We start from the raw sequence: 14,349 nt of genomic DNA on the forward strand, positions 1-14,349 counted from the left end.
CCACCGCTGGATCCGCCCCTGCTTACAAGCATTCATTAGTAGTAACATTCATTTGCATGCACATGCAGGAAATTAGAGAGGATTGAGCCTTCACACACAAAGGCTGCAGGAGGGCCACAATTCGGGCCTTATTTCAGGATTTATGTGGGCAATCTGCCACGGAATGTGGATAGCTATCGACTGGGACAGTTCTTCAGCAAGTATGGCAAGGTAGCAGAAGCAAGGGTCATGTGCCACATAAAAACCAAGCGTTCATGAGGTTTTGGGTTTGTGACCTTGGCGACTGTAGTTGATCATGAGCATGAGCAGGAACATGCTATTGCTAAGCTGGATGGACAGGTACATATTTATTGATGCTTACTTTTTTTTTGAATAGCTAATTAGCCAATCGATGCCATGAATGAATGAATGAAGGATCAGCTAGACACACATGCATGATACTGTTCATGTTGGATCAATTTTTCAGATTTTGGACGGGCGTCCCGTGCGAGTGAAGTTTGCAGATCAGAAGCAGCCACATGCAGCTTGCTAGTCTTGCTAGTTATGTTTAGTGTCCTGCAATCAGCATTCTTGTAGTAATCACCAATGTGTATGTATTGTGCAAAACATCTCATTTTATGGAAATTATATGTGACATTGAAAGATCATCTCAATTTAGAAATATACCATCCACTACCGGAAACAGTCGCTTTGCTGTGTGCCATAGGCACTCGGCAAAACCCAAAAAACACTCGGCAAAGGATTTGCCAAGTGTAACACTCGGCAAACAGCACACGGCATCTACAGTGTCGGCAAACGGCTCTTTGCCGAGTGTTTTCTATCGGACACTCAGCAAAGACTTTGCCGAGAGCTGAAACCGACGCTCGGCGAAAAAAAGTAACGTGACGGAGTGAAAACGGTCACGGCGCGTTAGCCGAGTGTCAAATATCAGGCATTCGGCAAACCTTCCTTCTTTGCCGAGTGTCAACTTCTAGGCACTCGGCAAACCTTGCTTTTTTTGCCGTGTGCCAAAGTACGGGCACTCGGCAAAGCGACTTCTTTTGCTGTGTGTCAAAGTGTCGGCACTCGGCAAAGCTGCTTCCTTTGCCGTGTGTCAAGATCCAGGCACTTGGCAAACACGTCCCAGAATGCACAGAATTTGGCTTCTTTGCCGAGTGTCATAGTGCAGACACTCGGCAAAGAAGCCATTTTAGTCCCAAAATGTACAAAATTTTGCCACGTGTCTATTTTGCCAAGTGTTTTAAACCTGACACTCGGCAAAAGGCCTTTTTGTCGAGTGTAACACTCGGCAAAGCTGCCACATATAATCAATTTATTAGGTTCGGTCACAGCCACGTACCACATTCAAATAAACATCACATCCATCACAGATAGTTCACAATAGGCATCACAGGCAGTTCATATAGATATATCGACAACACATAAATGCAAATAAACTTCAGAATCACAAGTAGGTTCATTCACAACCACAAGCAGTCACAGGTAATCCATAAATGTAAATACAAATAAAATCACAAGTAGTCACTTAGGCCACGAGTTCCACTACGACAACGCTGGGTCATAAGGCTCATTCGATGTCGCCGATTGATGCTGTACAAAGGAGAAGAGATTGCATGTGTGAAACAAGATTAAACAACACGTATGGTCTATCTGCTACCTAATTAGTATAACCCATGCAACTATCAGCAATATCTTCTCAGTTGCATTGTGCTCTAGTATGATTGCTTAAGTACTAGTTGGTAACAAACATATAGCATTAGTCACTAAGTTTCTAGTGTCTGGGCATCTTTGTAAGATTGATTCTGCATAAACTAGATTATCAGGTTGTAAAGCGACTCACATTGCCTGAAAGAAACAGGAGCAGGTTAAGGAGGAGGGACTAGAAACGGTGGTAGAGGTGGACCGATTGCAGCATAAACACCCCTCATATATTCAAACATCTGTAGCTCCATGCTCTGCCGCTCTGCCTCCATCCTCTGCCGCTCTGCCTCCATCTTCGCCTCTAGCTCCTCCCGGCGCCTCGTTTCTTGTTCCAGCTGAGCCTACAATATTTCATCAAAATGTTACAATGCAATGCAAAAGTATGTAAAAATCAGTGTTCACCTAAACGGATTAAACGGTCGTTTAAACAGCCGTAAACGGTGGTAAACTGTTTTGTTTAGGAGGTAAACGGAAATTAAACGGTAAAAAAACAGGAAAAAACAGCTAAACGGAACGGAGATAAACAACATTAAACGGGCTAAACAGCTGTTAAAACGGCTATTTAGGCGAACACGAAGTAAATCTAGTTCAGTTCTGTATGGACAAATTTGTAGACTTAAGTTTATTATATTTATAAATGTGTACACTTGATATGTTACATGCATAAATATCTATATTTGGTTCTTTTCACATGCATAAATATATATACATACCAAAATAATTGATTTTTACTCGGATAAATATGTATAAATGCTAGAATACTTGATTTTTTACATGCACATACATAATTATATGTATTTTTTTTAAGTACAAAACCGTTTAACTTCGTTTAAACACCGTGTAAACAGCCTAAATGCTAAACGAAGGGCCACCGTGTAAAGATCGTTTACCGTTTAGGAAAATATTGGTAAAAATCAATGAACGATGAATAAAATAGAAATAACCTGAAGTGCGTTCATCTGGAACCGTGTAGAGTCCGGCCGTGGGCGTATCGCCGGACTAGAACCCGTGCTCCGTGCTCGAATCTAGGAGAGAGTGGGAGTACTGGTTGTGTCGATTGTGTCGTCGCCAATCTAGTACCGGCCATGCTTCTTGCCTCCTTCCACCCTATGACCATTTCTCCATCAAGGTCATGGGCGCTCGAATCGTACTCTGGGCCATGGACCAACCTTGCCATCGATGTGTATCCATCGAGGCGACTATGGGCAAACTCGTTGCTGTACGCCGAGGGCGGGTTCAAGGCCGAGATCAAGGGCGTCGGCTCGGTTATCTTCAAGGCCAAGACGGGGGAGCATCGTCTTCTCATCGGGGTGTACTACATCCCGGCCTTGAAGACTCCATCATCAGCGTCGGGCAGCTGGACGAGAACGGCTCACGGGTGGAAATTGAGGACGGCATGCTGCGCATCTAGGATAGAGGTCGTCGTCTTCTCCTCAAGGTAAATTGGGGAAGCAACCACCTTGATGTGCTCCATGTACAGGTGGCGCACCCCGTCTGTCTTGCCGCGCGCTGGGATGATGAGGCGTGGCGCTAGCACGAGCGCTTTGGACACCTTCACTTCAAAGCCCAGAAGCAGCTCGTCAAGAAGGAGATGGTCCGCGACATGCCCTGCGTCGACCACATCGAGAAACTCTGCGACACCTATGTGGTGACCAAGCTGAAGCACCGTCCCTTCCTGCGTCAAGCCTCCTACCGCACCACCGAGCAGCTCGAGCTGGTGCACGGCAACCTCTATGGTCCAGTGTCACCGGCCACTCCTGGAGGTCGGTGCTACTTCCTACTGCTCGTCGATGATGTCACCCGCTATATGTGGGCCGTGCTGCTGAAAGCTCTAGTTTGGTTTTGGTGAATTGATGAAACCCTAAGTGCTAACCTAGTTTATCAAAGTGATCATGAGATAGGTAGCACATTCCAACTGGTGAAGCAAATGAAGATCATGACATGATGATGGTGATGCCATGGTGATGATCAAGTGCTTGGACTTGAAAAGAAGAAAGAGAAAAACAAAAGGCTCAAGGCAAAGGTATAAGTGATAGGAGCCATTTTGTTTCGGTGATCAAGACACTTAGCGGGTATGATCATATTTAGGGTCGATAGCCGTGCTATTAAGGAGGGTAAAACTTGTATCGAAATACGATTATCAAAGTGCCATTAGATGTCCAACTCATTGCATATGCATTTATGATCTAGTAAAGTGCTAACACCCTTGAAAATATTTGTGAAAATATGCTAACACATGTGCACAAGGTGATACACTTGGTGGTTGGCACATTTGAGAAAGGGTTTGAAACTTCACTGGCGGAGTGTCCGCCTGTAGAGTGCGGACAGTCCGACGGTGCCACCGGTGCCCTGTATAGAAAAGACAGGGTTTCACAGAGTGTATTGGACATGTCCGGTGTGAAAGGATCAAGATGCCCAAGAGGAGGGGTGAATTGGGCTAATTCTAAATTTCTTTGCAATAATTAAATCCTACGGTTAGCCCAATTAACCCCTTGTGCCTAGAAAGTGTTTTTAAGTGTTCTACCGCACAAAGGACTTGCAACCTAAATTCCAATCCTACTCTAGCATGGCAATTCTATAAATGTAAAGACAAGTATTGAATTGCTCAAAGTAAATGCTCAAAGTAAAGGGAGAGTGAGAGGAGATGCGGCGATGTTTTGCCGAGGTATCGGAGAGTCGCCACTCCCCACTAGTCCTCGTTGGAGCACCCGCGCAAGGGTGTAGCTCCCCCTTGATTCATGCAAGGATCAAGTGCTCTCTACGGGTTGATTCTTTAACACTCCGTCACGGTGAATCACCCACAACCGCTCACAATGTGAGTTGGGTCATCCACAAGCTCTCCGGATGATCACCAAGCTCCCAATCACCACCAAGCCGTCTAGGTGATGACGATCACCAAGAGTAACAAGCATGAACTCTTACTTGACCACGACAAGCCTAATGAGAAGGTGGATGCACACTTTGCTACTCTTGATCTTCACTAATGAGGGCTCTCTTTGGGATTCTCAAATCTCAATCACCTCACTAGGACATTGCTCTTCTTGGCACTCTCTAAGGTGTTTCTCAGCTGTTGGAATGAGCAAAAGTAACTCCACACACGAGTGGAGCTTCTATTTATAACATGGGCTGAAAAACAAACCGTTATATGCCTCTGTGGGGTGACTGGACGCTCCAGTCATGTTGACCGAACGCTTCGGTCAGTACACCCCGAACTCTAGAGTTTATAGTGTGACCGGACGCTGCTAGCATCTGGTCACAATTTTCCCTCTCTAGAACCTTACTGGAAACGACCGAACGCTGCCTCTCAGTGTCCGATCACTTGACCTTCCAGCATCCGGTCACACCGAAAGATTTCTCCTCAGTCAAATGAACTGACCGGACTCTGCGCCAGCGTCTGGTCACACCAAAGCCAGTGTCTGGTCAGTATTTGACCCTCCATTCACTTCCAACTCTCGATCATACGTGAATGAAGTTTGCTCCATTGGATCTTAGGCATATGTAGGAGCTACCTAGCGCTAGTTTGAACAAGTGTGCACCACACCTAACTCACTAGACTCACCTAGGTCAAGCTACCCATCCATACCCCCCTTAATAGTACGGCCAAAGGAAAAACAAAGTCCTAAACTACTCTAAGTGTCTCTCCAACTCCAATCGACACTTAGAACTAGTCATCCTTAACCTTGCCGTTCATCCTTTGAAAAACGAAACGATTTCCGTCGTAGGGGCATGACCACCTCGATTGCCCAATCGATCTCCATTACCATGACCTAACTTAATTGCATCTGCAAAACACACGTTTGTCATAGTAATCTTGTGTTGTCATTAATCACCAAAACCCAATTAGAGGCCTAGATGCTTTCACGGTGGCTAAACCCAGGTGAACGGTGGTCACTGTGAGTGACCGGACGCTGGCCTCGGCAGGACCAGCTCGCCCAGTCAGTAGAAGTAATAAAGACGCTGGCATCGGTCTTCGATCGGACGCTGGGTTACTTCACGACTGGATGCTGGAGGGGTGCGTCCGGTCACGCTGACGTGGTGGTGTTTAGTGGAGACATTGAGTGACCGGACGCTGGGTGAGTCCGGTCGGGCATGACCGGACGCGCCCAATCGTAAAATTTCATGACTAGAACCTTACTGGAAACGACCGGACGCTGGGGTCCTGCGTCCGGTCACTTTCAAGCAGCGCGTTCGGTCACAACCTAAATGCACTGATGACTGTTGAGATCGGGCAATCAGCATTTGAAGCAGGGGACACGTGGCGTGCATCGGACGACCGGACGCTGGGGTCCTGCGTCCGGTCTATATGACCAGAGCATCCAGTCACCCTAAGCAGTGCCCAGTAAAGGGGTACAATGACTCTATTTCGTGGGGCTTCTATTTAAGCCCCATTGCCAGCTCTAGCTCACCCTCTTAGCCATTTGTATTGACATAGCAACCTTGAGATCTTAGCCAAAGCCCTCCCACTCATCTCCATCATAGATTTAACATCATTGTGAGATTGGGACTTGGTGTTCGTGTTTCACAGCGGGATTCACCTGTTACTCTTGGTGGTTGCTGCCACCTAGATAGCTCGGAGCAGCGAGGATCGTCGAGCGGAGGTTGGTGATTGTCTCCGGCTCCGATCGTGGTGATTGTGAGGGGTTCTTGGCCTTTCCCCGGCAGAGAGCCAAAATGTACTCTAGTGAATTGCTCGTGGCTTGTGTGATCCTCATCTTGTGTTGGTTGTGCGGCACCCTATTGAGGGTTTGGCGTGTGATGCCAATTAGCGCGTGAACCTCCAAGTGAGTGAATTGCCACAACGAGGACTAGCTTGCTAGCAAGTAAGTGAACCTTGGTAAAAAATCATTGTGTCACCATTTGACTCTGAGGTGATTGGTCTTCATTGGTTTTCATTCTTTTAATTGATTGGTTCATTCCTCGACACAGCGGTATAACTATCTTGCTCTCTCTCTTTACATTACCGCAAACTAGTTATCAAGCTCTTTAGTGTAGCTAGTTGTGAGAGCTTATTAGTTTGGTTAGTGTGGCTCTTTACTTAGCCTTTGAGAGCACACTAACTTAGTGTAGTGCAATAGCCATTGTGTGGTTAGAAACAATAGAAACTAGAAGTGTGGTAGGTGGCTTGTATTTTTAGTAGGCTAGCGCAACACTTGCTTCGCCTCATAGTTGTCTAACCGGTTTGTTAAGTGTTGTTGTAGAAATTTTTAATAGGCTATTCTCCCCTCTAGCCATTAGGACCTTTTAGTTGCTCGATTCCAAGGTGACAGCTGTGGACGACATCAAGCTCAACCAGGTAGCCGTAGTGAAGGAGTGCTGACGTAAGCTCTGAGTGCTCTGCATGGACAATGGAGGCGAATTCATGGCAGCTGAGTTCGCGGCGTACTACGCCGATGAGGGGATTCAGGCCACTACTCCACGCCCTACTCACCACAGCAGAATGACGTGGTCAAGCACCGCAATGAGACGGTGGTGGCAGCGGCGCGCGTGCTCCTCAAATAGCATGGCATGCCGGCGGTCTACTAGGGAGAGGCCATGATGACCGCCGTGCACCTACTCAACCACTCTCTGATCAGTGCGCTCGATGGCAAGATGACGTATGAGGCCTGGCACGGGCGTAAGCCGACGGTCAGCTATCTGTGCATCTTCGGCTGCCTCGCCTTCATCAAGGAGCTAAACCATGTCGGCAAGCTCGACGATCGTAGCTCGTCGGGTGTCTTCATCGGCTACGCAGAGGGGGCTAAGGCGAACCGCGTGCTCGACCCAGCGACACGGCGCGTGCGCGTGACGCATGATGTCGTGTTCAATGAAGGATGCGGCTGGGCATGGAACAAGGCGGTGGATGATGGGTCGGCGACCGCGCTTCGCGACTTCACCGTCGAGTACGCGTGGGCTGGAGGTGCTGAGGAAGCACAAGGTGCATCTTCATCGACGTCTGGGTATTCATCACCAGTTCCGACCTCTTCACCAACTCTGCCTCGTTCGCCAAATCCGGGGGAGCTCAGCAGCCCATCGGCTGTGGTTGGTAGCCCATCAGCGGTGGTCGACAGTCCATCGGTAGCAGCTCCGACCTCTCCAGCACCACAGCCAACCTCTCCGACCTCTACATCATCGCAGTCGATCTCTTCAGCGTACCTGCCGACCTCCTCGGCGTCTTCCACCTCACCCGCAGTGACACCATCGTACACAGGGGAGCCGGAGGTCGAGTACGCCACACCGCTAGAGGACGATGAAGACCGCCTAGACGCCTACTACGACGATGAGCCTCTGTGATACCGCGCCGTGGCAAGCATCCTCGGCGACTAGTCCTCACCAGACCAGCCCGAGAGGCACTACAAGAAATGTGTCATCCTATGACATTTACGCCATGACATCTCATCTAAATGTCATTAAATCAATTAGTTTATGACATTTCTTTAGAAGCCATCTCAACTTAGTGACATAAACAATTGCACGTCATAAAAAACGTCTTAGAGGTAGTCAATTTTCACATTGTGACTATATTTGCAACATGGGGTGCTCAAACTTGAGAGCAGGAGGGTGGGAACATGTTGCTCTACCACTGAGGTGGGTTTGTTTTTGTTATAATTTGCGCACTTAATCATATATGTCTAAACTGTAGCAGCTCATGGACTCGGGGCCTTTGGCTCACTTAGAGCGGGTGCTGCGCATGAGTGAGCTCACTAGAAATATATTTTACATTAAGAAAAATAATTAAATAAAATACTAGAAAAAAAATGAAGTTCATCATATTAAAGTCGCAAGTCTTTGTTTCAAAAAAATACTATAGTTATTACAATTCATGTTTTAGAATTAAACTAGCAAACATAAATTACAACGGGACTTATAGCATATTGGATGACAACACACTAGACTATACACTGGACATACATTACACATGAATTTCAGTGTTAATTGAAACAAATTCCAAACTGAATTATGTGTACTCCTACTAAGATCGAAAAATTACATTAAAAACATATTTGGATTGTGTGTATGCAAACGTTATATTTGAAAACGTCTGTGTATGAAAAATGTTAGCCCGCTAAAACTCACAGAAGCGGCAAAATTCAAAAAAGAAGGCAATGCCCAAAACAATGCGCGAACGCCAATAGCCCAAAACCACGGTCCGCGGGCAAGTCAAGCGGCAAAAGATGGCCCAAACAAAAAAGACCCACCCCTCCCCCAAACCCTCGCCACCAGCCCGGCCGCCCGACTCCCTCCCGGATCCCGCACAGCGCCACCATCGTTCCCCGCTAGGCCGCCACCCATCCTGCGCGGCGCACCTATCACTGTCGCCACCTCAATCGTCTCCAGCGCCGAGCCAGAGGTGCGGCCCCCGTCGTCACAGCGTCGAGCCGGGAGGCGCGGCCCCGCATCCCCGGCACCCCGTCGATGTAGGGCCGAGCTGCCCCATCTCCAAGGAGACAAGGCGCAGCCTCCGCGTCCCCACCCCCACCGTCGTCTTCAGCGGCGAGCAGACACGACACAACCCTCCACGTCCTCGACCCCCAGGTCGACTCCATCGCGCATCCACACGTCCTTCTCCTTCAGTCCACACCAAGGTGAGCCCCATCCCTAACTTACCTCCAGTTCCCCTGGCATCCGATTTGGGCAACTAGGGTTCTATAAACTGGTTGGATATGGTTAGAATGGGTCATAAATGTCCAATTTTAGCCACTGGGTGTTAAAAACGAGAGATTTGTCTTTTCAAGGCATCACTACTGATTTGAGATTTATTTTGAAGCAAATGGCTGATTTGAGATTGTTGTTGTACTATTATTACTTGCTAACCTGACTTTGTATGCTCAACTCACGATATTTGTTAGGTGGGCAATATGTCAAGCTCTTACCAGATGTGTTCTGATGGCAAATTGGAGCGGTAAGCTTTTTGGTTGTCATTTAAATTCGTCTTTCTTTTAACTAAGAAAGGAAATACTGTAGAGTTCCTGAGGTGTTCTGCTGTAGCATGTTGCAGATTTCCCAAAAAGTCAAGTTTTGAACTATTTGATAGAAATTTAGGTAACACCATTTCCTATAATATCAGAACCTAAAAATCCTGTGCCTTCAGTTTGACACCATCATTATTCTGGGCTCACTCTAGTGTATTTTCTGTGCATGGAGGACAGGGCTCACCCTTTGGACGCCACATCCTCCCCTTCGTCACTGCTTCACATAGCTTGGTGAGTTAGCTGTTGCTGCTGGTCGGATGCCAATATGCACAGATGATTTTCTGACTGACTATTCATCTGTTATCAATTGGCAACACTAGTTTCAGTTGGCAGATGCAGCAAATACAGCTCCTAGGATATTAACTCCAAGTGACTTCTGTATGCTCCTATGATATTAGCTCAAAGTAATGTTGTACTTAAAATACTTAGCTCAAATTAGATCGACTAGTGCATCCTTTTTTTTTTGACGCAAATCATCAGTGCATCCTTCACTAGCAGCAGGAGAGGTCTATCATTTTTTCGATGTTTCCTTGTTCACATTCCAATATGACTGGAAACCAATAATATGTATTTATTTAGCAGCAGGACATGCTTGTAGCACTAGTTTGATTATTGCAATTAGTGCTTGGCTGGTTGTAAACATGAAACTGAAATATATGTTAAAATAGGTGTTTGCTATTGTCACATTCTTTTGCCATTGTCTTACCTTGTTATCTGAGTTAACCATGGTACTGAATCTACACATGTTCTGTCAACCTAGATCACCTTGCAACTTTCTGTTGATCTAGTTGCTGAGTTGGTGCTGCATGTTAACCAGGGAGGAGTCGGCCAAATGAAATCTTGTTTTCTTTTGTTGTTTGTCTTGGTTTTCTGACACCTTTGACCATGCTTAGTTCTTTATATTCCAACTTGTAATCTGTATTGTTGTATGCTTGTAGACTATGCATTATTCCAACAAGGTCTGAAAAATAATGTCTGATCTGAAAATTTAGGTCTGAAAATAATTTAAGGCTGACCTGTACACATTCCAAAGCTGATTTATTACTAAGTTCAGTTTTCTTTGCCCAGTCCAGCACAAGTTAATTATTTTTGTACTAATCTGTAACTCTCTCTTAACAGGGAAAAGAAATGTTAGTTTGTTATGTGTACTAAGAATTACTTAGTGAGTAGCTGCTGTATTTTTTATTGCTATGACACTCATTGCCTGCTTTAATTTGTTAGTTCATCAATGGCTTGTTTACTCAACTGAATTCGTTTGGTACTTGTTTGCTACTGTTTTGTGTTTCGTTCACTCTGTCTTTTCATTGCAAATTTTCAGGATCTAGGACTGTTAAACTGATGGATTACTTAGCATCAATATCATGATAGAAGCAATCTGAATTTAGAGTTGTAGACAAAGTAATATACTTTTCAGAAAGCATGTGTAGTAGTACTGTATGCTTTGGTTCACATCTCAACAGCCTAAGTATAGATATTTTGACCATACAAGACTGACATGCACTAGTGTAAGCAAAAGGAATGCTTTCAGCCTAACAAACAGGCTTAAAAAAGCTTAGAAAATGGAATATTTGGTGTCAATAGTTCCATACATACCATGACTAGTTGGAATCCATTATATAATTCATGACAACATAGCAATGATTGTTTGCTTTTCTTATTGTAGCCAACTATAAATTTCCTCTGGCAGTAACAAGACAGGTCTACTTGCACTGTTCTTACACCAAGTCAATCTCATTTTGCTTGATGGCGCTGTATGAAGGGTGTAGCCAAGTTCAGGAATGTTTCTTAGAAATGGACAGGATAAAAGTATTCGTACAATCAAGAAAAGGATAGCAGATTGCACCTTCATACCTATAGGTATGTGATATTTTTTAGACGTTCAGTCACTCGATTTAAGGTTTGGATGGTGCTGTTCGGCACAGCTAACTCATACATTTGAGAAAAATTTGAAGCTGTATTATTTTAATGTGGAGCTATGTAGAACATGTTGTTTTGAACAACTACACAGGACTAGTTGTGCACTTAATTGATATAATCTGGAGTGTTGTTCAAAGAATGCATGATGTTGTAGTGAGATCATATATGCGTAGATTATTGTAACTCACCATTTGCTGCACAAATAAATTGTTGTTTGATTTCTTCCAGCTTTACACATACGTAAAGTCCCTTTTTGATTTTTTTATTTGTTTCAACAAGTGATGTTTGTTTCTGATGTGGTCTACAGGACATGGACAAATTCCAGCAACCTAAGGTATTCACTCATGTTCCTTACACCAAGAAAAACTAGCTGCCAGTACCTGTTGAACTATTAGTTTGGTGACTAAGGTCACTTGTGAGACAGGGATGTGAGATTTCCATCTGTTTATTTTATCTTAGACAACTTTGTGACTAAGGTCACTCGTTGAACTATTAGTTTGGTGTTCGTGATGAATGTAATAAATATGTTAATGTATGACTTGTGAACCTGTTGATTGGTCATGAATGGAATATATTGTTGGGCCTACATATGTTAATGTGGATTGTTTGTGCTGATGTGTGGGGCATGTGATGGTATGGATCAGGCCAAAGCAATGAGCCATCCTATGCGACAAGGTCTAAGAATTTGTGACATGAAAGCAAAGGTCATAAACGTTTGTGACTCCAAAACCAATGTCATAATATTATGACTTGAACACATAAACGTCACAAGTTGTCATTAAAGACGCGCATCTTTTGACATTTGACTTTTCGTCAACTTGGTCTCTTAAATGGTGATTTGTGACTTTATTTTGCATGTATTATGACATATATGAAATGTCAAAAGATGGTATATTTCTTGTAGTGAGGCCCTTTGCATAGCTTCATCTGAGGCACACTGGTGAGCCGACCACTTACATTGAGGCGTAGGGTGATCCGGCATGGCGGGCGGCGATGGAGCAGGAGTTCAAGTCCGTCGAGTAGAACCACACCTAGGAGCTAGTGTCACTGCCTGACGGCCACCGCCCTATCACCCTGAAGTGGGTGTTCAAGCTCAAGAAGGACGAGCTGGGTGCGGTGATCAAGCACAAAGCGCGGCTGGTGGCACGCGGCTTCGTTCAGCAAAAGGGGATCGACTACGATGACACCTTCACCCCCGTGGCGCGTATGGAGTTAGTACGTGTCCTCGCGCTGGCGGCTCAAGAGGGGTGGTAAGTCCACCACATGCACGTGAAGTCCGCCTTCCTCAACGACGACCTGAAGGAGGAGGTCTACGTTCGCCAGCCACCTGGCTACGCAGTCGCCGGAGAAGAGGGGAAGGTGTACTGCCTGCGCAAAGGCACTCTATAGCCTGCGCTAGGCACCGCTCGCCTAGAACGCGAAGCTCGACACCACACTCAAGAAGATGGGCTTCAAGCAGAGCGTGCATGAGGCGGCGGTGTACCAGCGGGGCAGCGGACGCAACGTTCTACTGGTCGGTGTCTACGTCGATGACCTTATCATCATCGATGCTGAAGAGCAAAAGGTGGAGGTGTTCAAGGCGTAGATGAAGAAGGCGTTCGACATGAGTGACCTCGGCCTCTTATGCTTCTACCTTGGCGTCAAAGTGCACCCGGACGGCACCGGGATCGCCCTCCGCCAAACCCACTATGCCAAGCACATCCTCGAGCGGCATGACAGGTTGTAATCCGGTCCATACCCTGATGGAGGAGAAGCTCAAGCTGAGTCGGGAGAGCAAGGTGGAGGAGGTCGATCCAACCCATTACCGGTGGCTGATCGGGAGCTTGCGCTACCTGGTCCATACCCAATCGGACTCGCGCTCGCCGTCGGGTACATGAGCAAATAAATGGAGTGGCCAACGATGGAGCATCTACAGCCGTCAAGCGAATCCTACGCTACGTGGCGGGCACCCTCGACTACGGTCTTCACTATGGAAGGGCCCCCGACACGGCGTAGTTCGTCAGCTACTGCGACAGCAACCTCGCCGGCGATGTGGATACCAGTAAGAGCATAACTGGGACGATGTTCTTCCTCGGTGATTGCTTGGTCAGCTGACAGTCCCTCAAGCAGAAGGTGGTGGCCCTCTCAAGCTGTGAAACGTAGTACATCGCCACCGCCACTTCCGCAACACAGGCGCTGTGGCTGTCAAGAATGCTGGTAGAGCTCCTTGGCAGGAAGGTGAATGTGGTTGAGCTGAAGGTGGATAGCAAGTCTGCTCTAGCTCTGGCAAAGAACACTGTCTTCCATGAAAGAAGCAAGCACATTCACATCAAGTACCACTTCATCAGAGATTGCTTGGAGGACGGAAGCATCAAGGCCAGCCACATTGCCACTACTGATCAACTGGCTGACATTCTCACCAAGTCCCTGGGAAAGTCCAAGTTCCAGGAGATGAGGGAGAGGATTAGGCTACAGCAGATCACCTCTAGTGCTCGATACAAGGCTTAGGGGGAGATTGATAGATAAGCCTAGTGCTAAAGCACTTGTATGTTACTTTTTCTGTACTTTTTACTTTTCTTAGCTTTCAAGCCTAGTGTCAGGAATACGCTCAGCATCCACTTTAGTGGTTAGAATATACTGTAGCAAGTAGGAGTTCCCTTTGCTTATAAAGGGACAAGAGTGTCATTGTAAAAACAAGCCATTGCATTTCAATCCAATCGGTCAAGGACCAAGCTGTCCTCTGCTGGTTCCAGATCTAAATCTAAGATCCAATCGGACCAACACCCATTGCCAATACCCCGGT

General features: G+C 46.2%; 1 protein-coding gene across 1 annotated transcript; it reads left to right on the forward strand.

Moving 5' to 3' along the window:
- Positions 1-8,852: 8,852 nt before the first annotated feature.
- LOC136488445 (uncharacterized) lies at positions 8,853-12,169 on the forward strand. Its single transcript, XM_066485376.1, has 7 exons — positions 8,853-9,263; positions 9,528-9,580; positions 9,677-9,720; positions 9,823-9,881; positions 9,971-10,028; positions 11,314-11,507; positions 11,875-12,169. The coding sequence occupies exons 1-6, from the start codon at positions 8,853-8,855 to the stop codon at positions 11,481-11,483; spliced, it is 795 nt and encodes a 264-aa protein (XP_066341473.1). The 3' UTR covers positions 11,484-11,507; positions 11,875-12,169.
- The last annotated feature ends 2,180 nt before the right edge of the window (positions 12,170-14,349 follow it).

The sequence above is a fragment of the Miscanthus floridulus genome, chromosome 10 (assembly GCF_019320115.1).
Source record: "Miscanthus floridulus cultivar M001 chromosome 10, ASM1932011v1, whole genome shotgun sequence".
In the NCBI taxonomy this organism is placed as follows: Eukaryota; Viridiplantae; Streptophyta; class Magnoliopsida; order Poales; family Poaceae; genus Miscanthus; species Miscanthus floridulus.

Coding starts and splice junctions, on each gene's coding strand:
- LOC136488445 (XM_066485376.1), top strand. CDS start 8,853: ATGGCCCAAACAAAAAAGACCCACCCCTCCCCCAAACCCTCGCCACCA. Junction 9,264..9,527: donor CTCCTTCAGTCCACACCAAG/GTGAGCCCCATC, acceptor GATATTTGTTAG/GTGGGCAATATGTCAAGCTC. Junction 9,882..9,970: donor TCACTGCTTCACATAGCTTG/GTGAGTTAGCTG, acceptor TGGCAACACTAG/TTTCAGTTGGCAGATGCAGC.